The 26,246-nt window shown below is 41.2% G+C and overlaps 2 protein-coding genes across 3 annotated transcripts in view; one reads left to right on the top strand and one right to left on the bottom strand.

Moving 5' to 3' along the window:
* FAM3C (FAM3 metabolism regulating signaling molecule C) overlaps nucleotides 1-865 on the top strand; it is a 28,849-nt gene extending 27,984 nt beyond the window's left edge. Inside the window, exon 10 of the mRNA XM_005519234.3 lies at nucleotides 430-865. Within this exon, the coding sequence (XP_005519291.1) occupies nucleotides 430-519 (90 nt within the window). The 3' untranslated portion in view covers nucleotides 520-865. The remainder of the gene's footprint in view (nucleotides 1-429) is intronic.
* On the bottom strand, nucleotides 410-17,174 carry WNT16 (Wnt family member 16). 2 transcript variants are annotated; one of them, XR_015772473.1, is made up of 5 exons: nucleotides 16,862-17,174; nucleotides 16,531-16,769; nucleotides 14,471-14,757; nucleotides 6,784-7,969; nucleotides 410-5,724 (listed from the first exon to the last, which is right to left on the bottom strand). XR_015772473.1 is itself a non-coding variant. In XM_005519521.2 (4 exons), exons 1-4 carry the CDS (start codon nucleotides 16,945-16,947, stop codon nucleotides 7,505-7,507), a joined length of 1,077 nt encoding a protein of 358 aa, XP_005519578.1. In that variant the 5' UTR covers nucleotides 16,948-17,174; the 3' UTR covers nucleotides 5,947-7,504. The 2 variants fall into 2 exon arrangements, 1 of the variants encoding a protein (XP_005519578.1); XM_005519521.2 differs by lacking the exon at nucleotides 410-5,724 and having other exon boundaries at nucleotides 5,947-7,969.
* Between the last annotated feature and the right edge of the window lie 9,072 nt (nucleotides 17,175-26,246).

Genomic DNA, 26,246 nt, shown 5'->3' with positions numbered 1-26,246 from the left:
CTCTTGGAGGCAATAAGGTCTTACCTGACTGTATGTGGTTGTTTGGTGGACAAATAAAATGTTCATCCAAATCTCACTATTTGTTTTCATTGCCTTTAAATTTAGAAATCCTTATTTATTTTTACTTAGTGGTTCATGCTTTAATGCATTAATTTTCCTTGCTTCTCTCTTCCAAAGCAAACATCTACAATAAAATTTAAAAATTTTTTCCCCATATGGCTTAACTTTTTACCATACACTGGTCCTGAGCAAGTTACTTTAAATTGCAAATACTTACAGATTGTTATATTTGATTTAAAATACAAGAAGTTAATAATGATGATTTTTCATTGTTCATGGCCTGAAAATAAGTATTTCTTAAAGCTATGAGTTAAAGCAAAAGGATAAATGACTTCACATTAACAGCAGATTGATATTTTCCATTTATAGCATATAAAGAATAACAAGGACACAAACAAGTACGAAGGCTGGCCAGAAGTTGTTGAGATGGAAGGCTGTATCCCTCAGAAGCAAGAGTAAATGAAAACAGAAGAAAAGGAAAAAGAATATGGAAGAAAATGCACTTTCTGCTATTATTAGAGAGAGAGGGCTATGAAGGAGACTGTACTGTAAAATTTTTTTTTAAAGCATGCAGCCATCTTGTCAGTGTGTGCATGAGCACTGGCATTTTGAATATTGGGATTATTTATTGCTAACACACATAGAAATTTTTTTGTAAATAAGTCCAAAATAAAAGAAACATCCAATCATTTCTATGCAGGTTTCTTAAAAGCACAGTATTTAGTTTGCCTGTGGTAAATAATACTTGTAGATAACTGGCTAATAAATTATGTATGTGGACAATAAAGAGATTGTGACAAATGTACTGTCCTCTTAACAGTGCAATGTTGCTGTGACTATGTTAACTTGGTGGAATATTGTCGATTTTAGTAATACGTTAATAAGGAGCTTTAATTTTCTGGGTTTTTTATCCTCTGCCTTTTTAATGGCAGCATCAATTTTTATTAAATCTATTTGGTTATTCTAATACCAAGTGCTCCAAAAATGTATTTTGTAGTCCCCCATGAAAACTGAATGATCGGCAAAGGAAGACTACATGATGGTTTAACACAGATATGCCATGAAAGGCACAATAGCAATTTTTTTTCCTATCTTTAGGGGATGAACTAAGGTAAATATATAAATAGCATGTGTGATATTTAAAAGCAGCTTGGAAGAATTTGTACTTAACTTGAAAGTGTTTACTTTATAGAAAGGAACTGGCACATTAAGCAGCAGTACTGTAGCTGATTTTTTCTTTTTTTATTGCAGCTTTTGTACCGCTGCTTATCCATTGATTTTCCCTATGGCTGATCAGCTGCAGTGGCTGGTCACGCAGTGAATGTGTGTGATGGAAGAGCTTCCTCTTGTAGTTCTAACATCAGGAACACATTCCCCATCACAAAGAGCCTGATAGAAAGCAGTGTGCCTTCTAGTGAGGGTTGTTTCAGGGTACACATTTGTGCACCTTCACCACCTACAGTATTTCTCGTGAGCCGGGGCAATCTTGTCTTCAGTGGAATGTCAGTGAGAGCATTGTGTCTTGGGTTATGCAATGTGTGACGTGTAAACTTCACTGATGATGTTTCCCTCATCCTTTTTTTCATGGGGAAAAAAAAGGACCAAGTTTAAGTGGCCTTATTCTTACCTTATATCAGAGCTGTGTGAAGATCTTTCTTTCTAAACACGTGTTTCTTTTAAGTAGGGCCAGATTGACCTTTTCCTGAAACTAAGTTATACCATGCTGACTGTGTCCATATTCACATAACTGGGGCTGACACAGAACTGGCTATAATCTCTTGGAGCTTTGTGTCATGAATTCTGGTCTATTTCTCAAAAACTTCAAGCTACTACTGTGGGACAAAAGCCACAAAGGATTTTTCAGGAACCCACAGTGAGTTTAACACAGAGGCATTAGAAATAGTATTATTGTTGATGTTATCTGAGTCAAATTCTGTGCACTAAAAGTTTCAAGCAATATTGAGAATTATATTGTAAGAAAAATAAATACTCTCTGACACCAGAGTAAGACTGGATTCTGAGTTGTTCTCTATGTTTAACTAGCTTTTTAAATAATGTGTGTTTCCCTCAGTATTAATGTAAATTAGCTATAAATGCACCTGACACAGTGAAAGTGCTTTTGTTAAATCTTCCAGATTTTCCTGTGTAGGAGGATGTGTTAATATCATATGTAATTTTTCACTGAAGTAAAATCCCCTTTTCTAATTAGTTTGAAATGCTTTCTCATTACTTAAGCCTGTTGTGAAAAACTAACTTTAATTCCTGGAGTTTTCACACAAATACAGTTCTGTTGGTGTGTATGCCTGTATTGGCTACACTGCTATTCAGAATAATACCAAAACAATTTTGAAGTTACCCAGCAGGGTCTTAAGAGGAAGAAACTCTATTTGGCTTCATTAGTAGTTTCCCTGGACTACACTTGTCTTTATTGTCTTTATTCTTTTGACTTTGAATGCCAATGAATATTTCATCTCTCTTCAAATTAAAAAGTTCAAATTTCCTCTACAAAATTAAATGAAGAATGTGTGCCTTTATTAACAATCCAAGTTGAGTAAATATATCATGATTCTCTTAACCCCTTAAGGTTGGACTTGCAACAAACCTTTTAAACAGTGTATTTTAAGACAATGTGGTAGAATTATTTTTGTCACATCTTAAATAATTTGATTCTTACAATTTTGATGGAAATCTTCCTCTTACTCTCTAAGCAGTGTCCTCACAGCTGTATGCTTTCATATTTAATAAGACTTACCAAATATTTGGAACTTGTACTGGTGTGGCCACACAAATGGGATCTCCTTGCTTTTCTCCACCATCATGCCTCCTTGACTTGCTGCAAGATCTGGTCCTGCCCCCTCGGTCTTGAGTGGGGAAGTTACAGTATCCTGCTGCTGAGATGAACTCTGAATCTTATTAGCAAGACTTTCTGGTGATCTATCTCCATTTCATTTGAGTTGCCAAGCAGAAAGATGACTGTTCTGGCCTCTCCAGCTGGAGAGAGGAAATCAGTTACGAAGACAAAGGTACAGGCGTGTGAATACCTGTGTGTGACAAAGCTCCAGGATCCATATTTTCCAATGTAAGGTGATGGGAATATTTGTAACATCATGCAGACTTGTTGAGAACAGAGTAACAAGGGAAGGGCAAGAAAAAGGTTGTGAGGTATGTCTACCTGAAAAAGTAGAGCTGTGAGAAGAGAGGGGGAAGGACACAAGGATTCAACTTAATTTTCACCAAGGAAGACCCAGCTGAGATTCAAAGTGCCTGAACATGACTTCAATGTAAACCACAGCTCTCAACTGCTTTACTAGTGCTGCTTTATATGGATTAATAGGAGTCCTAAGAAATAAACTGAAGGGGCTCTCTGCCTTGATGCCTCTGGACCTTCCCTACTGTCCTTCGTGATCCAATTTTTTTTCCTCCTTCTGGAAAAAAGCAGACCCTTTTACAGCCTTAGTTTCCTGGTTGCCAGTTTGGAAAAAGCTTTATTTTGCTCAGCATGTTTTGCTTTCCAGATGTCTTACTGTGACACTTTCCTCAAACATTGAATTGACTGCTAAATGCTTGATGTGTATGTAATGTCTCCTGAACTGTTTGGGTTTGCTGCAGTCTGAGTGTTTCTCAAGAATAAGTGTATTAATAAAGTAAGAGGCCAGGTGGGTAATTTCAGAAGGGGAAATAATACTGCCACCCTAAGTGCTGACTGACTTTCCTGTGTAAGGATAGAAAGGGCTGTGGTGCCCCCCCAACTGACTTGGGTCATGGCTAAGGTGGATACTGAGCAAAGGGCTTTTTATTGATGAAATCCTCTTCAGTTTTAAGGCTGTAGGGCCATAGCCTACCCTTAATCCAAGGGGCCTGTTAAAGAAACTTGAAGAAGCCTGTAAGGCTTGATGGGAACTTTGAGGCTGAAACAGGAAAGTTTGAGAACAGCTCATGACCTGTTCTGTGATACCATGGGGTGTCAGTGGATCCTGATGCTGTACAAGGGATACAAGGGACCCTGCTTCTCACCCTCTGAGCAACAGGGCACAAACACCTGAGCTTCAGCCACATCCTGCTCCTGCCTCCCTGGGGGGTGAAAAAATGAAGAATGGCAAGAGAGAACATGCTCTGCTTGAGTTGTTTCTTTGCATTTCTGATAACTTTAAAGCCACTTTTAGTTCCTCCTCGCTGCCTCTGTAGTTATCCCTTTCAAAGTTACAAAGATCTAAGGCATCCTTCATAGACTCATAGGTTAAAACAGATTCCTCAGAGATCACTTCTGCTGAACTGTCCATCTAGGTGGGCTGACTCATGTGCCGTCCAAATCTTCTTAGCTGAAAAGTTAACAATTACTTTTTAGCAAGTTAAAAACTGGTGACTCTCCATTTAGGTATCTTTTTACATTCTTCCTTTCCCTATGTTCTCCTCCCCAGAACTTGCAAACCAGTTCCTTTAATCTTGTATTTTGATTGCTATAATCTCTAAATATGTAATCACCTGTTGCCTCAGAAAGGTCTGTATCTTTCTTAGGGTTGTCCATAGCATGATATAGCTACAGGCTCATGCAAAAACATGAAAAATGAAACTTCAAACTGAGAAGGAATCATGACTCCTCTTTGGGCTTGATCAATGGCAGTGGAAGACTGCTATCTTCTGTGGAACATAGCTTGCAAAAATGTTTTTTCCTAGCAAATGCTACAGCAATCTTCTCTACTTATCCTTTTCTGCCTGTTTTTATCAGTACAGCCTCAAGTTCCCAGGTCTTAGTAGGTGAATCATCTCATTGAAAACTTTGGTGGATGTCTTGATTTCTGACTTTTATATCTTAGTTCTCGTAAGTGCCTCAAAAAGACTTAACCCACCATGTAGATAGCTATACCTTGTGTTTTGTAGTATATTAGTTAGTAAAATGAAAATCATCTGTTTATCATCATTTGAAGTATGCAGATATGAAAACAATGTTTCAGGGCATTAGAATATATGTGGAGAGAGGTAGGGATCGGCACAGAGCACTGTAATAGTCCAACTACATTGCCTGCTATGTAAAATGTATGGAAATCACTCCATCCTTTGGGAAGTTGTTGATCCCTGGAGGCAGCCAAAGCAGCTACTTAATTCTCTTTCTCTTGCCGATCTTTAAATCAGTGAACAGGAAAGAAAAAAAAAAACAAAACCAAAACAACTACTGAGTTCAAATAATATTTCAAGGTTATTTAAGTGGTCAAAATTGTATTATCCCAAATATGATCTCAGCAGAGAGTATGATACTGTTCCATCTGGACTTAGTGCTTTTTTGTCATCTTCCATCCTTGCTGTCAGTCCTGTGGCACAGCTTGAGGAACCTGTGGGTTTATTTTCACTGTGGAAACAGCCTGGGGTCACAACTTTCTCTTCAGGGACTTCCACCACGATGTGTCCTCCCTACCAAGTTTTCACAGAGAAGGTGTTGAAACCTCCTGTGACAGTGAGGCATGCTGAGCACCCTTCCCAAAGGCAGCAGATTTTGTGGTCCCAAAATAATAATTTGATCAGGCCAATGGAGATGGACTGGCCAATGTGGAGTAAAGGTCCAAATAGCAGATAATGGACTCCACTGTTGCTGAACTGATGTTCCTATGATAATCCACGTAAGGCAATGAAATGCCACAACACAGAAGATTTTGTTTCCTTCTTCCTGACCTACACATTCAATAGAGAGTGACAGTTTAGAATCTGGTCACCATCTTTCCAGGGAAAATAACTGACAACTAGGAAATGAATTCTTCAAAGTAACTTTGAAAGCCCCAGCCAAACTGTCCCAAGTTTCTAAAAACTGGCTCTTAGTATGAAAGAAGAAAAGGGATTGCAAACCCGTCCAAGTTCCCTTGATTTCAGTGGGAGTACTTACTGCTGGACCTGGGATTCAGTGTTTGTAAAATGTATTTAAGAGAATAATGAAAAAGAAAGTATGCCTAATACTAATTAACTGATCATTTACAAAGTCATAGTGTTTCTCATCAGTGTGTATGAACTGCAATAGTTATAACCACCCTGATGGTAAAAACCCCTAACATTTATACAGTTCTCTGACTCATTTCCCCCAGCACATGCAAATAAAAATCAATTAAAGGCTACTACAATATCAACAAATATCTAACCAACAAATCTCAAGGGCTGTAGTCTTATCACATTAGTTTTGGAAACCTTTTACATAACTTGCATAATTTAAATATTTACGAAATATAAACTTTCTTGTCTTATCAAAAATAGTTCTTTGCACAATTAAACAACAGTAATCCTTTCACATGATGCTTTTTAAGCCAGGCATTAAATCACTGCATAAAAATAAACAATCTTTCACAGATGTAAAATAAAATTAAGCCAACATATGGAGACAGAGAAAATGTTATCATTAACAGTTTAAATATTTTAGTGGTGTGAGTCAATCTATAAATTACATTGTGCATTGAACTTACTGAGGATGCAACCTAATGAAAAATTCTAGCTGCTGATTCTATAAATTTTTTTAAAAAATCCTTTGCTTTATGGCAGATTCCTTTGGTCTAAATCTCATGTGGTAAATTTTGATAATGATGGTGAACCACCAGTGAGATGGTTGAATGCAGCAGGTTATTGCATAGAATTCAAGAGTGGGGTGACAACCAGCTGACTTACAAAATGTGTGCTCAGATACCCAGGAAATGCCTGCAGAGGATTTTATTTCCTTCAAATGTCAAACTGGTCCCTTCTCAGACTTACCCCTTGCATGTTTGAAGGACAACATGTTAAAAAATCCTGAAATTGCTATTTGGTGCCCCATTCACATTCTCCTGCCTCTCTCCCCTGGGCGCAGCTTGACCCTCCTTTTCCAGCAGACACTGCTGAGCTCTCTGCAGTCACACATGTTCCTCACTTCCCAACACTTTCCTGCACGTTATGCAGAAGGCAGTTTTCTGAACGGCTGCAAAGCAAATGCTTTGTGGTCAACAGCTGAACTCCTTCCCTACCTTTGTGGGTTTTTCTGAAGTCTGCAAAAATTAACTATCTAGTGGATCCATCTAGTCCCAGTTTTAAAAGCACAGACATAAGGACTATATCCAATGTGTCTTGCAAACTCTCTTAACTCTTCTGTCTCTGTCTCAATGAGATCTTGACATTTCTCCACTGTACCTACCCACCACATGGATCTTCAGGACACCGTGTCTATTGAACGCTTGAAAAGTTTAGCATCTGTCCCTGCTCATGGAGTAACACGTTCAAATGTGTCATCAGGAGTCCTTTTTTGCTGTCTAAGCTGTCCCTGCGTGCAGCCTGGTGTTTGCTCAGCTGTTTCGGTCGCAGCGTGCTTGGGCTCCCCGTTGTCCGGCAGTACCTGTTCCCCCTGAGGCCGATCCCTCTGAAATCCCACATGGTAACAGTGATTGCTGCCCCAGTGCACCACACAGCGTGGATGGTCTGGCCAGGTTTCCTGTACTTCATCTTACTTGCAGGTGTGTACATCGGTCATGGTCTCGCACCTCCTGCAGCGCACGTAGCAGCACCAGACAAACTTGCACTCGCACCTTTCCACGTGCCTGACGACGTGGGTGTTGTACCCACGCCCACAGCACAGCAGGTTACAGCCCTCGGGCCCCTGCGAGGTGCGGTTACATTCTCTGCCCTGAGTGCCAGGGATCCCCAGTCTTTGGTCTTCGACGCAGTAATTGGGTGATTTGTTCACATACAGCAGGTCCTCTTTCCCGATTGGTATTTTCCTCTGGCTTTTCTCTTTCCTGCGCAGCTTTTTTTTCAGTCTGTCTGATATTTGTATGCTGTTTTCATACTTATCCTTTAAAAAGCGGCCAATCTTTTCAAAGGATGACATGGTTTTCCAACAAGTTTTCACAGCACAGGACCCAGAAACACCATGACAACGGCAATCCACAGACATCAGCTTTGCTACAGCCTGAAAGCAAAGGGAGAACAACATTTGGTCTTTCATTCATCAGGAATGCTGCCTGACATCAGTAACACAGAGGTCTCAAAGTATTTAATATTGCAGCTGCCACTGCCATTTCTGTAACAGGGAAGTCAGAGCATGTGTTAGAAACCAGATTTCCAGACCTGGACCCCCACTGTGAGAGGCATGATCTTCAGATGTGCTCTTCATTTGCAGTTTGCAGTGGGTATAATGTAGCAATACTGACCACAACAGTGAAAGCTGTGATTTCTGGATGGCTTTCCATTCTGGAGGATCCTAAATACCTGAATGACATGTCCTGAGTCACTCTTCCCACTGCTGGAATGCAAAAGGCTCTCACGGGTTAAAGGGTTTAGTGGGGAATAGCAGAAAAAGAAAGCAAGGATAGGGCAGGTCAAGGCACCCTTCCTATGCTGGAAGACACCAGGCAAGTAAGTGCCCAGTTAAGTTGCCTTTTTAGGGCACTTTACAGCTACCATGATGATCACTAAACATTCACAGCCCTGTTTGTAACTAAGGCCACAGGAATGGCTGAAGTCACACAACAGTGCCTGGGCAACCAATGTGGCTCTGCACCCAAAGCAGCACAAGAGGAGGCACCTCAGGGCAAACTGTGGAAAGAGCAGGAGGATGCTCACATCTCTGAGCTTCACAGAAAGTCTATCAAAAGGCCCACCATGGTTTGGCAGATATGTCTTCAGCTCAGGTATTCTGGAATAAATCTCAGGTGCTTCTCACTTATAGTCTTAAGCCCTGTTCTTTTAATTTAGACTTAAGTAGTTCTAGTATGGGTTTCTAGTGTTTCCTATTTCACACAATTAGAAAGTTACATTCATATTAAATTAAAACTCTCAATGTTCTAGCAAGGTTTACACAGTTATTGACAACACTTAAATACCCTTGAGTTACTTTTCCATACCCATGCAGAAGCAAGGGCTGGGCTGAACAGTAAAGCTCTGACCAACAATGGGAATCTGAAGCCTGTGTTAAGCTTTTTGTAACACACAACAATTTTGGCACAGTTTATAGGATATCAAGCCTCACATAACTGGAATCTGTAAACAAGCAGTAACTTCCTTTGTCTCATATCTTTATCTAGATACTGACTCAAACACTCAAGAGACAATCAATACAATACTTCCTTCTAACATCTAATAGTCATGGTATAAAATCACACAATTAGTCTTGTGACAACCCTCACATTAGAGTCTGGAAAGGGCACTGAAGAACCACACATGTACAGATGTAGCACAAGATATCATAATTTTTGGTTTGTTTCACATTTGCATTAATGTACCTTCTGAGACATCCTGTAGACTCATATGGGCCATTGGTTAGTAATGTGAAAAGCTCATGTTGCCATCTTACATCTTACATTTTATTAACTTTTCCCATATTTAATTTCCAAAATCAAAGCAACTGGGAAATTTAACAGTAAGTGTGGATTTTAAATTAACTCACAAGTAAGTTTGTCTGGAAACTTCTCATGCATCAAGGCCAATGCATATTCAAATTAATCCTCTCTGGAGGAATGAACCACTTTTACCAAAACCTGGGGAAAACAAAAGAAAACCCAATATCCCAACTACAAGATGTTTATCAAATTTCATCCTAAGCCTTCGCTTATCCCTTAGCCTCCACAGATACTAACTGCTGTCAGTCTATATCATTCTGAAACTGAATTCAAAAAAGAGAAGACAAATATCCTCCTCTGGTTGTACCTGTGAAAGTAGTTTCATTTGTGCCAGTTCCTAAGCCTTGATTCTGCAGTGAGATCTGAGACCTCAAATCCTACCGAGCCCCACTGGCCCTCTGCAGGACCAGATAAAAACTCAAGTCCCAGGCTCCACATTGGTAGCTCAGGCAGCACAAATTCCACAACCAGCCAAGGAATAAGGCAAATCAAATGAGCTATTTCTAATCTGTGTGCTAAACTGGGACTTTTCATGAGGGTGACTGTGGTCACTGAAGCTGGGGATGAGTCCAGCACGGTTATTCCATTGGTTTCAGTGGGCATTGAGGCCTCCTGCCACATTCTGCCCCAAAGGTACACAATCTTGAGCTGGCATTTGGACAAAATTCTACAAACATTTTAAAAAACACATGATTTAACTGTTTGCTTGGAGTCACATCTTTGGTGAATAAACAGGAATGATTTGTAGGTGGAGGTTACTATGGAAGCCAAATATACAAGACATTCACAAAAAACAGCAAGAAAGAGCAGGCATATGCCCTGACCTAGAGCAGCCATTAGCCTTTGCAAATTAAACCTGGAGAAGAGAGGCACCTGTACAGGAGATACTTCCACGTGCTGTGGGCTGCTTTTGCAATTGGAGATTTTTCGGCACTACTGGAAGAAATAAAAACATTGCAACAAGCAAACTCTCACCCATGAGCACATACAGACTCTTTTAGCAGCAAATCAACTGCTAGTTAACACTGGGAGATACTTACCATCTCTTCTACACCGACTACTTTCTCTTTAATAGACAGACTTGGCCTTGCTCATATCTCAAGAATCTGTCAATAGTGAAATCACTGGATAGTCATAATACTAATCATTAAGATGTAAGAGTGATTGAGGCAGATAAGAATTTAAAATAAAAGGACAAAAAGTCTGCTAGAGGAGAGATGACCTAATAAAAATGTTAAGGAAAAGAGAAACACAATATCAAAAGATAAATTTTACACACAATTTAAAAATAGAGAGGATTTAATAGTATTTTTCAAATTTTGAATGATAATTTATTTTTGTTGAATAACTAGAATCTCAAAGTAGTTTTAAATCAAATTGTGCTACTAGATTGATAAGGTTACAGATGTAATCCTTGTTTTCACTGCAGTACTTACTAAGGGCTGAAGGATCCAGAAATTGTCAGAGGAAGCTCTGGACATGCCTGCTTGGTTCAAAGGGTGAGTTACTTCCATGCGGGCAAGTAGCCCAGCAGATGACACTCAGAGTCATCTGAGGATGAATTAAACAAAAGTAGAGGGAGACCATTTCTAAACAGGAGCAGAAACTGATGTTGAAGTCTTAGACTGATATCAAAACTTAAAAATGCAGCATACATTAGCAGTGTGTGGATGAGAAGATGAATGCAGGAACTACAAATGTGATTCAGTGTCTTGCTTTCTAGCTGCTAGGACGGGCAAATTTTCAGCATGGACTCTAATATACATTAAGCTGCCAGCACAGGGAGGTGACATTTTGCTTTGCTTGATCACAGAACATGCTGCTGGCATCTCAGTCTGCCATGTGAACTTCAACTAAAAAGTTCCCATAATTGAACATCTGGCAAAATTTAGGGATTAGGCATCTTTTCCTGACGTTGCAAACAAACCTAAGATCGTGCCTCTAAAGCCACCCTTCAGGTGTGACACAGCTGCAGCACACACCTGTGTCTCAGCAGTGCCCAGTGACTGCAGAGTTACTGGGACCACGACTTCCACACTGACTCCACAACCAGTGTTCTGTTCCACACTTCAAATTCATATGGGAATCTATTCAGTTATTCATGAAATAGTGAGAGGATTCTCCCTATGAAACAAAATTCCATGGAGAGCTCCAGAGGAGCACTGTTACAGAAACCTAGGGGACAGACAGATAGATGTGTTGTTCTGAGCAAGTTGGGACAGGTTTTCTTAGGTGGGTATGGAACTGACTGTTAGCCTGTGAGAAATGATCAGTGTGGAGCTGAGCTGGGTCCACAAGTGTTGTGGTCAGCCACAAACCCATCTGAGCAGTTCCTCCTGCCCCTGTTGCCACCACTCAGCCTTGGTGGTACAACACGCACAACAAGAGTGCAGGGTTAAGTGATGAACGGGATGAACACCGCTCTTTTTGAAAATTAAACCTGAGAGAAAGATCATTTTTAAACTGTCTTCCTTTCACAGATCCATTGCAATTAACATAGGGAGCAGCACAGGGTGGGAACCTGTGGCTGGAACAGACAGAGGAGACAGAAAGCAGAGACTGATTTGCAGCAATGAAGAGTGTCAATGGAATCACAGTTTGCATACCCTCTAATGCCAGTTAATGCTTAACACCTCCAAGTTAAGCTTTCTGTTTGCAGGCACTGTTCTCAGCTGTGAGACAAGGACTGCCAGTAGTTGTTTTGTCATAGGAACCAATGCCTGTAATCAAATGTCCAATTTCAGCCACTGGTGAAGACAAGCACATCCTACCAGAGGTGCATCACTTAAGAACAGTTCTAATTGCTGGTGAGTCTCTTACCAATCCACAAGTATCAGCAAAAACAAATTCTCTGATAAACCAGATTTTTCAATGAGAGAACACAAGTCCCACATCAAATAAATTTCCACAAGTAGAAAAGTGAGCAGAATTTTTCCAGCAGTAAAAAAATACTATCGTTAGTATTTTTATTTTTTTTTTTTTAGGTTTTTTTTATGACTACCATAGTTGACTACTGTGGTACTCAACCCATAGTGCCTGACTCCCCACATCCTTTTGTATAAGGAGCAGAAGAACTCAACTCACATATGGACATCTAAGTACACTGAAAATTGCCATGCTAAAAGATGATGAATGTTTTTCTTGTAACAGAATAAGGATGCAATCTGAATCTTCTGAGTCAGATTAGTGGACAACTCAAAAGACACACAGTTTTAAAATATAAAATTTTTAGATGCTGATATGATAACTATGAAATGTGGAAGTGTAAAATAACGTTTTGTACTGAAATAGGAGAGAAACAAGAGAATTCTACACATACCAGTCCTGTTACTAACTCCAAACAAACTCAGATGTATTGTCCCTGGAAGACTGCTTTTGCAAGACACCAAACCAGGAACATGATAGTATTTATTATAAAAGGTCATAAGAGATCAAAACATCCTTCTTGAAAGCCCCAAAACATGAAGGCAAACATTTTCCAGCATCTCCTAGTTAAGATTTGAAAATACAAAAAAGGAAGAGTTATGCTAACTTTACTTCAGATAATATTGCTGCTAGAAATCCCAAGCACCAACAATAAACATTATTTTTCATTCTGGACAGTGACCAAAATATTTGTTTTGTCCTACATTTTGCCAAGAAATTACAAAATATTTATGCATGGAAGCTGACTATATATTTCTTCCTTAACTATTTCACTCTACAAATATGATAAACAATACTTTTCTCTTTCCTTAAGGAAATAATCATTTAATCTTCTGTTTCTCTTATTAACATCTCCTACTACAAGATACCAATCACCCTTCCTTGGAGATTATTTAGCTGACTGGCATCTAATTAAATGAATAGTAACTGTTCTCAGCTTTTACTTAGGTTTGAAGTTTGCTTTATCTAATTCCTTTATGAAAAGGGTCTTTGTCACAGTACCATGGAATTGTGGAATGGTTTGGGTTGGAAGGAACCTGAAAGACTTTCTGCTTTTCCAATTATATAACTTATATGAAATAACACATATTACCTATAAAAAATTACTTCAAATTAAAGTAATTTTCAGTTATACCATCATGGCTCTTACAATAGCTATTCCTTATCTATGGAAGATAGGAAAGTTGGTTAAGTAAAACCCACTGATCCTGCTTACAGCTACAGGAAATTTTGGAGTCACAATGGAGTCCATCAAAACGTGTAGTCAAAACCAGAGGTTTTCCCTTTCTTTTTTTTTTCCTTTAGCTAAAACTGTGTCACTAAGCAGAACAGATTTAAAGTATTATGGGCCCAGAGAGACCATTAAAGATAAAATCTCCAAGGTAAAGCAGAGAAAGCAATTTTAAAGTAAAAATAAGGCTACAAATCTCTGCCATGCCAGATGTAAACTCCAAGCACTAGATTACAGGTTCACATCTCCCTGTATAAGTGACTTCTGCCCCCATTTTACATCCTCTGCAGGACAGGAAGGAGTCCAATGTCACACACTCAAACACAGAGTCTTCCTCAGCAGCCCTGGGTTGGAAGTTCTTTGGGATGAAAAGAGTCTAAAAGAATCTAAAATCAGCCTCCTTTCACTTCTTTGATGTATGTCCTAACCAATGATCTACTTTGAAGGTATCATTTCTATCCCATGTTTTTACAGAAGATATTAACTCTTTATTTCCCCTTTGAACAATGTTAAATTTGCACCCGCAGGTGTGGACTGCAGATGAGTAATGAGGCCTTCTGTCCAGCTGGCCTTCTCATTCAGTATTAGAGAGAATTAAAAATGCAGGTCATGATAGTGACAGAATAATCAGTGACAAAAATCATATCGTATTATGCTGATAACAGGACTATTCAAGTTTGCAACTGAATATCAAATATCTAATTAAGATAAATTTACTATCTAAGCACTACATTTTTGTGGATTTTATTTTAACATACAGAGATTAGTTGGTTAAAACCAGCTCTGATTCTGAGTTCGTACATGTTTCTTTGATCGTGTTACTGCTGTTCACGCCAAGAACCCGCCTCCTTTGGCTGATGCCATTTTGTCAATGAAGGTCACCGAGCAGTTGCTGCCACATCTGAATGACACCTACCTGCCTCCCAGCCTCGTTGTTGTGCAGGTTCATTGCCGCCAGTCCGCTCCCGCTCTTGCCTGTTATGTTCTTGAAAGGCATGTCCAGGAAGGTCCTGCTGAAGGCCATTCCATAGTGGATGTCGTCGGAGCAGCCGCCCCAGTGCCAGCCCTCGCTGGCCGAGCCGCCGTGCCGCAGGGTGACATCGCAGGAGCACTCGGTCATGTTCCCCGCGCTGCACGACCGTGTCACCGAGTGCACCAGCCCTGCTGCCGTCACCGCCGAGACGAACGCCGTCTCCTTCGTGCCTGCATGGCAAGGCGTGAAATGTCACCCTGTGACTCCCCACGACCACCCTCCTGGCTGGGCTACACACAGGGCCTTTACAAGCCAGATGATTATTAAAAGAGCACGGTTACAAGTCTAAAGTCATCACGGCCTGGGCTGTAGCGTTAACTTGTTCAAAGCAGTGGATGTTCATACCCCAAAATGACTTCAGGGCCTCCTCATATGACCATGCTATTAATGATGCTGTTTCTCACTACTTGTACCAAGCAATTTTTTGGTAACTTCTTTCTAAATCTGATTAGGGATTTTATTTGCCACGGAAATTTTCAAGCCAAATAATAAATAAAAAATCCAACTCAAAGCTAACCGCATTCCAAACCCCTTACTCTCCACTCTGCTTTTCACTATTCATATTGGTTTGAGGAAGAAAAGGTCAGTTTAAATCTCAGAGAATCTGTAATGATCCCAGGTTACTTGGTACAGGGCCAAAACTTCATGCTAAATTTAGCAAATGTTAGCATTCTTCTAATTCACAAAGGTTTCAAAGAGCCCTAAAAATCTTAAGCCAGGCAGAAATCGGGATGGCACAATGATCTTTAGGCCATGTGCTTTTCCTAGAATAAGCTGGCATGGGAAAGACAGCAGCACGAAAGGCCTTTCCTTGTTACACTATGTCTCAGAAGAATCATGGAGGGACCAGCTTGGGTTTCTTGTGCCTGTCCCATTCTCTGAAACTTCTGGCATAATGTGGCATACAGCTTTATACTGTGTTAAGCAGAGCATACTCTAAGCAAATTGAGTATCAGTGAGTGGTCAATAAATGTAGCTGAAATTTTACTGAAATGGGCCAATTTTCACTGATGTGAAAATTATTTATTTCCAGTCTCCAAAGCTCCTGCTCGTGGGAAAAAAAATTCCTGTTTGTTTCTCGTGTTTGTATTAGTCTGTGGTGGCGGTACCATCATAAAGGGCTTCTACAGTACACACCAGTGAAGCTTTGTGGGTGAATAGTGGCACTCATTTATGCGTCTTCAGGAGCAATCCTTCCTGTTGAACAGAAGGACTAACACACATACGGCTCCACACAGCAGGGAAAACTCTCATTTTCTTTTTTTCCCTTTCCTTTCTGGGATATGCATAGTTTTTTATGTTTCCATGATTAAAGCTTAGGGGCTTTAGCCTCTTTTAGTACAAAGTGAAGATTGCATGAACACAAAGCAATTACCCCAATACTTAAAAACACATCTATCACACATTCAGTTACCAGGGAGCTAAAAAAAAAAAGTTACAGGATCCTTGCGACTTGCAGGAAATCTTTTGTGCAACATCTGATACAAAAACCCTCATCCTTCTTTCAGGGGAAATCCCAGCAATTTCATAAATATTTTATGCAAAAAAGAAAAAAAAAAGCAGCTTTGGCTTTACCTGCAAGTTATCTTTTCGAAATAATATGTCATAGACCCACTTATTTAGTAACTATGACACAAGGGGATAAAACCCAACCTAAGCCTAAGAACAACAGCATTTCAACACAGTTAAGTAGTTCTAACCACGGGCAGTGTCATCCACGGACGTACTACGCGAAAATTACAAGAAGCAACAGCAACGTAGCAAAGACAGGGGCAGGTTTCGTCTGTTCGGTGCATTCGGTGTGCCCGCGGTAGCTCCCGGTGCGGCGGCGGGGACCGGCTCTGCCGCCGGGGCTCAGGGACTCTCCCCGCGGGCTCCTAGCCACGCACACCCAGAACGGGGCCAGCCCCGTGTCCCTCCCGCCGTGCCTGGAGGTCACTCACCGCTGCTGAGCTGCTGCCCGAGGGCGGCGGGGCCGCGGCGGGCGGCGGGCGGCGAGCGGCAGTCCCAGCGCTCGTGTCGGAACTGGCTGCGGCACTCCTGGAGCCCCAGGCGCGCTCCCTCCCGGATCGCGGGCATCAGCTCCGGCTTCTGTTCGCACAGCTCCTGCTGCCGGCGGCTCAGCGGAGGGCTGGCGCAGCCCGGCTTCTCGGGCCCGCCGGCGGCGGCGATGCCCAGCCACCTGCGGAGGCAGCCCCGCGTCAGCGCCGGGCCCCGACGGACACGAGGGCCCCGCGCAGCCCTCCCACCCTGACCCCGAGCCCGGCTACTCACATCCAGGTGCTGGCGGCGGCGGGGCAGAGGGCGAGCAGCAGCCCTGCCCGCAGCAGGCACGGTCCGAGGGGAGCCCCGAGCCCCATGGCAGCCGCATCAAGCCCGGCCCCGGGCGGCGGGGACCGAGGGGACTGTGCCCAGGGACACCCCCCTACTCGGGTTTCTCCCCCTAGAGGGACAGGGGGCAGCTGGCGAGGCGAGCCCGGCCCGTCGGACGGCCCTCCTGGGGAGGCTGGGCCGGCAGGGAGGACGGCGGGAGGGGACACATCGGGAGCGCTCCGTTCCCGTCAAGGTGAGAAAGTTGGGATTGATGTTTTCCCCGGCTCCTTCCCCGGCTGTGCCTCCCCGCCCGTGCATTGGCCGCCCGGGGGCCGGGGCGGGCCGGGGCGGGCCGGGCGGGGGCGAGGTGGGGGCGCAAAACTCCGCTCAGCCCCTCAAAACTCCGCTCAGCCCCTCAAAACGCCGCTCAGCCCCTCAAAACACAGCTCAGCCCCTCAAAACACCGCTCAGCTCCTCAAAACACAGCTCAGCCCCTCAAAACACCGCTCAGCCCCTCAAAACACCGCTCAGCCCCTCAAAACACAGCTCAGCCCCTCAAAACACCGCTCAGCCCCTCAAAACACCGCTCAGCCCCGCAAAACACCGCTCAGCTCCTCAAAGCGCCGCTCAGCCCCGCAAAACACCGCTCAGCCCCGCAAAACACCGCTCAGCTCCTCAAAGCGCCGCTCCACACAGCACCGCTCCACTCGGCCCCGCACAGCCCCGCACGGCCGCACCTCTGCGGCGCTGCCTCCCGGGCTGCGAGGTGTGCGAGGGGTCCGGGCTCGGCAGAGCAGAGCTGAGGGCAAAGGAACCCGTAGGTCTGCAGTGATTTAATCCACAGAAATGAGAGAGATGTTAATACATCATAACATTCCCTACACTTTTTATTGATATTTTCTAATGCTTTAGCAGCATTAACTGAGTCAGCATCAGTATTCATTAGGCCAACATTTGTTCATTCCTGCTAACTTCAGTGAGACAGTCTTATCAGCTGCTACCTCGATTGCTAGTCCTTAGTTACACATTAAAAGCCAATGAGTCAGCTAGCACCTGATGGAGAGCTGGCATTGGCACTCTGGACTTTCAAGTCCTCTTTGATCACAATATATTGCTGCTTCTTTCTGTGTAAGCAAAACACCTGCACTAAAAATAATCTGGATAAAATGACAGATCTGTAAAACTTTGATTTGACACTGTTGTAAATTAGTGAAACAGCTCTTGTGGACTGACAATAGCTCCAAGTGAAGAACACAATAAATCATCTCAATGACAAATGAACATTTTTAAGAGTACAACATGTTGAGAAATAATCACGTAGATATGCTGTTTTCCTTGCGTTTTCCCCCCATGAATGTGCAGAGATGTTTTAAGAGCACAGTCTGTGATCTATTTAGATCTATAAAATGGTGCCTCCTTCGTACTTCATACTTATGTGTCTGCTCTCAAAGTGTCTCCAAAGCATCCTCAACTCTGGGCAGATTGCTAATGACCCCACTAGTTGTTTAAAACCTTCAATACAACTTGATTTCTCTGTTTTGCACCGAATTTTAGTCTAGAGAATATCTGCTTGTGGTTGCAGAGTAACTTAGACCAGAGTGAGGGACATTGAAACACAGGGAGCCAGCCATGAAACAGGCCTGAACCAGCCAAAATGTGTGGGCTTTGTCAGAGAATTATCTAATTATTTCAGGACACATGGTTCATTTTATCCTCTTTGCTGCTTCCTGGCTCCATCTTCTAAAGTTAACTCAAAGCCTTGGTCTAGCAGACGTGGATTCCTTATGTGCTGCTTTATCTGCTCTGTGAATTTATCATCCACTCTGAAACTATTTTGTTCCTGCAGGTTCTTTAAACAAGTTTCTTCTCTGTGGTTGATTGTTTGTTTTGATTTTGTTGTTGCTGGTTTTTTATTTTTAATTTATTAATGTTAATATGGATAGTTTGGTTCTAAATTCTTATGTGTGAATTTTTCCATACTAGCTACAGAATCTTACGTGCAAATTGCAGTGTAAGATTTAAATTTTAAAAATATTGATTTCAAAAATTCCAGTCCTATTTGTAGCATTCCATATATGGCCCCTTAAATAAATAAACTACCTTTCTGTTGGGTTCTTATGGGGATCTGATTTTATGTACATTTTTTGCTACAATCATCTTTGTCTAGTCAGGGAAACTCTTTGACTGTATACACTGCGAAGTGAAACACTTCCAATTTGGCTGGCTGATGCTAAACAAAAAATAATATTTATTGTAAGGGACTTCTTGAGATCATCCAGTTCAATCTCTAGAAGTGACTGGAAGCAAACTACATTTTTCCATGACCATCTGATTTAAAAAAGTTTCAATTACTATGTGTTTGAATCCTAATCTCCCATCTGCCTTTCTTCCCATCTGTTTCCCTTACAACCACTCCCCTGTTGCTGTCACAGCCGGATTCCCCACCAGATCCCCATCCTCTGCCCTTCTCCTGCGTTTTAGCTTCCTGCCTGCTAATTACACCGTCTCTCTGCTTTATTTCCTCCAGCAACACTCTTCCCCAGGCAAAGGCAGCACACAGAGTAGTGTTCCTGCTAGTCTAGAGCTCTGGGTCTGCATGCAGGTCAGCTGGCTACCAGGAGTGGAAGAGCAAACACCTTTGCACATTATGTGCTTTGCAAACCTGCAAAGGGAAACAATTGAGAAATGCCTTGCTGATCTCCCAAAATTTATTGTAATTTGCCAAAGGTTTCTGAAGGCTATAATTCTAATTTACTGAGGGTTCAGAGCCCTCTGTGCTGGAAAACCATTCACTCCATCACAGACAGCAACATGAGTGGGATGCAGAGACAGTGAAGCGAATCCAAGCTAAGGTCAAGTGCCAAGATTCAGTGAACAAAACTTACTATAAATCACAGAAGATAAATTTGACTTTCTGCTTATCTTGTTTCTCTGGCCATGGTGGGGCTATCTGTGGCCTTTCATACTAAAATGCCCAAATTTTTTTATGTTAAAAAGATGAAAAACAAATGCTGACAAAAGGAAAAAAATAAATAAAAGGAAAATGTGTCTAAGCAGCTTTGGATTTCCTGAAGAGACATTTATTAATTTAATATTTAATGAACATTAATGGGATCCTGATAGGGTCAATTACATATATATATATGTATGTATGCATGTATGTGTATATATATGTATATATGTATAAATACATATATGATTCACTAATATATAAAAAAAATACTATGTTGTGCAGAAGCTCTGTGAATAAGTTTCACTTCACAGATAATGTGCTTAAGAGATAGACCAATTATCTCTTTAAAAGGGTTAGTGCTTTCACTATAATCAAGATTTGTTGTCTTAGTAGATGTAGGTACATGCAAAGTTAACTTCTCCTAAACAAGCCACCACTTTAGAAAGTTTTATTCAAATTATTTTTCTTCTCCTGGAACTTCTGATGTTCATCAGAGACATGACTATGACAGAACAAACTGCATAATCCCACCTGTACATAAAATGGGATCATTATCCCCTTATCTTATAAAAAAGAACAGAGGAAAACCGGTATCAGGGTATCCCTTCAGCTATGACATTTATCAGGTCAGGCTCAAAATCTGTGCTTCTAACAGAGAAAGCTTTCAATGTCCTGCAGTGCTTGGCTGCACGGTGTGCCACCACTCTGGGAGCTGAGGACGTGCCAAGTCCTTGCATTGAAGGCACCCTGCTGGCAAAAGAGCGGTACCCAGGCAGAGCCATTGCAGCATGGGGTAGTGGGAATACTGCATCCTCAGTGAGAAGGGGCAGGAGGAGACACGTGCAGAGTCCCCGGACTTTGGGCTGGGAGTCCTGGTGCTCTTGGTGCAGTGCTCCCTCACCGTGCAGCATCTCTCTGTCAGGGGATTGTCTGTAGAGAAGTCTCAGGACTTCAATAAGGTCAGGCTGGCAGTAGAAGGGAAGTTGGGAGAGGAAGACAGAGATTCCCCTTCTGCCCTACATGGCCTTCCAAGATCCCTCTGCCCCTTGTCCAGAGGTTTAACATTATTGCTGTTCTTCATTTTAATATTAATACCTGAAAGTACACACTGTTGCTGATTCAGATGTAGCATGCTGGGTTCAGAAATGACTGGGACAGCAATTAAAGTGCATCCAGTAGTGACATGTTGTCAGATGGAGACTTCATAAACAGACCTCACAGACGTGTAGTGATTCCAAAGCTACCCCTGAATATTATGTTCATAGCAGCTGCACAACACAGAAAACAGAGCCACTTTTTCTATGTGCATGGATATCTAAAAAAAAGGGAGAAGTAAGAAGGTGAGGAAAGAGCATGCATGCTTCTTACAATTCCTTCTGTTCTTGCCAAAGGATCCAGAGGAAAATAAAGCTTTCTGGAGCCCATAACTCCAGATAGCTGCTGAATCAATTGCTGAGCAGGTCTTCTGGCAATCTACATCTACTGGTGGCATGCTGCCAGAAAGTCTGGCTTTAGAGTCTGATGTTTCCTGTGGTCACAAATCTGGAGGCAGTGTCCTGGGCTTGCCAATATTTACATGTGTGCTTCAGAATTTCCCATTTTGTGGGGAATCCTGGAAGTAGGTATGACTTTCTTCTGAAGTGCTGCTAGCAAATTCTGTTCTCTGACATGGGCTGTCTAAATGTAGATATTTTCTAGAGTTACCCCAGGGGAATATTTTCAGCATACTATTGTATATACATATTAAGTAAAATTCACCAAGGGAATGCTGTAAAGGCTCCGAAACATAGAGTGAATGGTGTGGGAATAAAATCCACTTATTAATTCTAATTTCACCCAGACTTTACTTACTATTAAAAACTAAAAATAGTAGTAAAATTTCCCCTGATCTCAAGTTTGCTTAATGTTTTCTTTGTACTTGAAGCAAAATAATTGATTTTTTTTTTTTTTAGATCAAGTGTATGAGATTAGAGTAGGTACTGCTGGCTGGTGTTGCAGAGCTTCTAGAAGATAATTGTGTATTTTGGTGAAAGGAGTAACTCAAGTGCATGGAAGAATCCAAATTATTTCAGTGCAGAGGGGGCATCTGGAGGTATCCCTTATTTAGTTTTAAATCATTCTCCCCTGAGGATGTAACGCCAGAGCTTTGTTGATGTGTGTGTAAGCTTTATAGAGAAGTTCCTGAGATAAGCAGGATAAGGTACTGTGTGTGTGCTCATGCATGTTCCTGATGTGTGCAGAAGCAGCATGCTTGCTCCCAAAGAGGGCACTGGATTTTAGGTATAACACAGGTAGAGGAAGGAGGAAGAACTGCTCCCCTAGGAGCAGATCTGTCTACAACTCAATTTATATTCCCACCCCACCTCATAATTTGCATTAAAACTTTCCACATGACCCTTTTGTAGATGATTTTGTTACATCTCCTAATAGAGACATGATTCACATGCACAGAACTGTCAGCATCCTGTGAGAAATGACATTCAGAGAGCTATTTAATTTTCTGGTGTCAGATGGTGCATTATCATCAAATCCATGATCAGGTCCTTGGTCTCTCATTGCTAATTCAATTTCTAATGCATTTCTTTTTGTTTGAGTGAGGATAATGATGGAAACAAGAATCTGTAACAGTTGTAATACAAAGCTCTATTTGTTATCTTCTCATTCATCGAGGTATGGATATGTGCCTAATTTGCAAAGCACTTGGTCCAGTGGTCAGGTTTCTTGCACCACACATGTGCATTTACCTACAAGGCCAGATTAAACTGAGGAAGCTCAGGAAGAAATGTGAAAGAATGTAGTAGTACACAGAAGTAGTCCCTTTCTACCTTGGTGTGGTGGTAATGGGAAGAAATTAATGGCCTACTTTTTCAACTTAAGAGCCATCTAAGTTATAGGACAGCATTTAAAACATTCCAAATTAAAATAATTAATTACACACTTCCCCCTCCCCCCCAAATTGCAATGATTTCTCACATTTCAGTGCATGAATTTAATCTTTTGTGTCTCAGCATTTTTCCTTTATGTCCCCAATAATCTTTGTTACACTTCTTGTCCCATTCCCACTTAGCACTTTTTGATGAAAAATATTAAAAAATTAAAACCTTATACAGTTACATTATGGATAATCCAAGGCCCATATAAAATCATATCTCTTCAGAGGTAATGAGCACTGCTGATCTCAAAAATCAAGATGCAAGAAACTCCCTAGAAAGAAAATAATCTGTCCCTTCATAAGTGTTCATTTTAATCTCAAATGGTCACAGGATGCCTTGCATTAGCAGGTTTTATAAGACTGTCAAAATTTTTGATTGGGTTAAATGACAAACATCATATCTTTACTAAATCTTGCTAAGTCAGTGTTACATGTTACCTCTTTCCTGAGCCACTTCCTTATTTCCTCTCCTCAGTGATCACCTTCTTTTCTCTAACAATTTTTTATTTTTTGACTGGGCCTGGCACAGGAGTAGGTGAACCCTCTTAAACTTTTTAACACTGTTGTCAAAGAAAGTCAGCTTCGGAAACCTTACCCTTCTTATATTCCTGCAGCTGTGATATTTCTCCACTGGTGCATAAGACAGGGTAGCTGTGGTTTAAAATGCGTGTAGGCATGGGCAAGATGCCAAAGTCTACAGGGTTTAGGCTGTCCCCAACTAATTGAACTCTGCTAAACTGGCAAGTTATCAGAATAGCTGGGGTTTAATATCTCAGCAACCTTGTAATAGCATTGATCTAAATTATGCAAAAGTTAAGGCCATGGGGATAAAAGGGAATAGTTTGGTTAGTTTGGGGAATTTTTTTGGTTTTTTATGGTTTTCCCACTGGTAGTTTTCTATTGTTTTTATAATTATTTATTTGAAAACTTTATTTTACTCCTGTGTTCTGAGATGTTTGAACAGCTCAACAACTGCAAAAACCTCCAGGGACCACCAGTGAAAATGGGATCAGTGTGGAGCTTGAGCAGCTACAATTTCCCCTGCTCCTGTGAGGAGAGATCTGTATTCCTTAGCATGGCATGAGCAGTAGCAATCATGCCTTGGGATTCATCCTGGAGAGTAGGGCAAGGCACCCTCCACGCCAGCCCCGTCCAGGAGATGACACAGCCAGGTAGTGTCTGCTGGAAGAGACACGCAGGAGGAACCTGGCCCAGTATTGCCCTGGAGCGTCCAGATGATGCCAGGACTCCACCAACACCTCTGATGGAAGTGTCCCAGTGCCTTAAAAGTGCAGTGGTTAATCCTGGCTCCCAGAGTGGAGCCGGGCAATTTGTCACTCCCTCTGCCTCTCCTCACCATTCTGCAGAGACAGGGCTGCTGCCCAGATGCCTGGAATCTCTTTCTTGTTGCAGTTCCTAGGGTATGTGAAAGATTCCCCAGACAAAGTGTAAAGGAGCTCACAAACACAGCTGTAAAATTAAGTGCCATGGTGCCATAAATATCTGCTTTTAATAATGCACACAGTATTAAGCTTCTCTCCTCAATGAACAAATTATTTACAGCCTCCAAACCAAGTTAATGTCATCTTCTGTCTAGAAATAAGCATATTTCTATACTTTAAATATACTCACAGAAAATGCTTTCAACCTCTGATATTGCTCAGAAAATTCAACTAGGTTATGATTCAAAATTTTCCTACCTTTTAGGTAGTGAAGGACTACAGGCAGAATCATCAAGTCCTTTAATTTCTCATTTCTGTAAATATAATCTATTTTATTTTCTGATTATCCTCAGCAATTGCATTAGAATTTGCTTGGGCTCACCACTGCCCCAGCTGTGCTTGGTACTTTTGCATGTCAGAGTCTGACAGGTGCTCCATTGCTGTCACTGATTTATTTTTTTAAATATCTATGGCTATTTCTGCAGAAGTGATTAGGAAATATTTTTGGATAATGAGCTTGGAGTGTAAGCTCTATGTTATTCCTCAAAATTGTTTTCCAGTGCCAGACATCCCATTATCTGTGTTTTAATGGAACATACATCCTCTTCAGCTGCACTCTGAGAGGTGTTATCTGCAAGGATCCAAGAGAGTCCATTTGGTCATGGACAAACATCACGATGATATACAACAGGCCTGGTCCACACCAAAAAAAGGGATAATAAGCCCATTTTCCAGAAATTACTATCTTTAGATCTTTACATCATCTTGTGTTTTCCAAGGCTTGTTACACTTCCATATCTGTTGGAGCAAAGGGGAAGAAAGCCCTAGGGGCTTTCTATTTTTATTATCACACAGCTGATAGCTTGGTTAGCATGCAAATCTAGTAACTCTGCACTTCCTGTTTACCTCATCCTCAGGCTACACAGGGCATCACAGCATGCTGGCCCATGGTATGGGGCATTCCAGAGGAAGGAGGTTTAGACTCACTTGGTGATACTTGACTTGTGCTTTGAAGTACAACTAAATGGGCACATGTGATGAAAAACTTTCATGATTGTAGAGGGAGCTTGAGTGTGTGATTCAGGTGCAAAAATACATGAAAGGGAAGTCAATATATTTTGTTTTATTGTAGCTGTCACAGTTATGAAGAACTGATGTACTATTTTTATTTTTACAATTGAGATTGAAGATGATATTGTTAACAATGTCAACACTAATGTCTTCTTATGGTAAATGTAGATACTGAGAGTTAAGAATATACTGACAAAGACCAAACAAAAACATAAGCTGAATTTAAGGACAGAGAGTAAATGCTTATTACGTATCTTTACCAAAAAAAATTACTTGTACTCCTATAGAAATTGGTGAAGGCAAAAACTAATGCAGCATAGCTCAAAGGAAAGCCTAAATACAAAATTTTAAGTGAATAATATGTATTCAAAATGGAAAGAAACATATTCTCAGATCTGATGATAAGATCTTCAGAGCTTTCAAATATTCCATATGGTCTCTATTTTATATCTGTTGCTACTTTCAAGGAATAAATGACACTATGTGTACAAATAATGTATAAATAAAGCAGAAAAATAAATGTCTGGTGAATGAAGCTATATCAGACTATATTTTCATATTATATAAACTTAACAGTAAGTGTCTACTGGGTCAGATCCCGGCCAAAATATTGGAGGACAAAGATTCATTGTATTATTTGTGGCTATAGAAGAGCTGTATATTAACTTTAAATTTACCTGCCTTACAAAAATAAGCAAATGGGTTTAAAAAAAATATAATCAGATGTTAAACTACTCCCTAGCTGCAGAATCTGTCACTTACAGAAAGTGGCCAGAAACTATGGAAATAACTTTTTTATAGAAGCTTTAAGACTCTTAAAGCTGTATGCTGAGGTGATGTGTCGCAAGGGGGACTGCTTTACAATACGACTCCTGAGAACACTTATGCATGTGTGAGTGTGAGAGTTGGTGCAACTTACTCACCAAATCCCAAATCTGCCCTGCTACG

This window comes from Pseudopodoces humilis, chromosome 5, assembly GCF_049639895.1.
Source record: "Pseudopodoces humilis isolate 2021_Gansu_Grassland_sample_001 chromosome 5, ASM4963989v1, whole genome shotgun sequence".
NCBI classification, from domain to species: Eukaryota; Metazoa; Chordata; class Aves; order Passeriformes; family Paridae; genus Pseudopodoces; species Pseudopodoces humilis.
The sequence above is the reverse complement of the archived record's forward strand: the minus strand, read 5'-3'. Positions and strand labels throughout refer to the sequence as shown.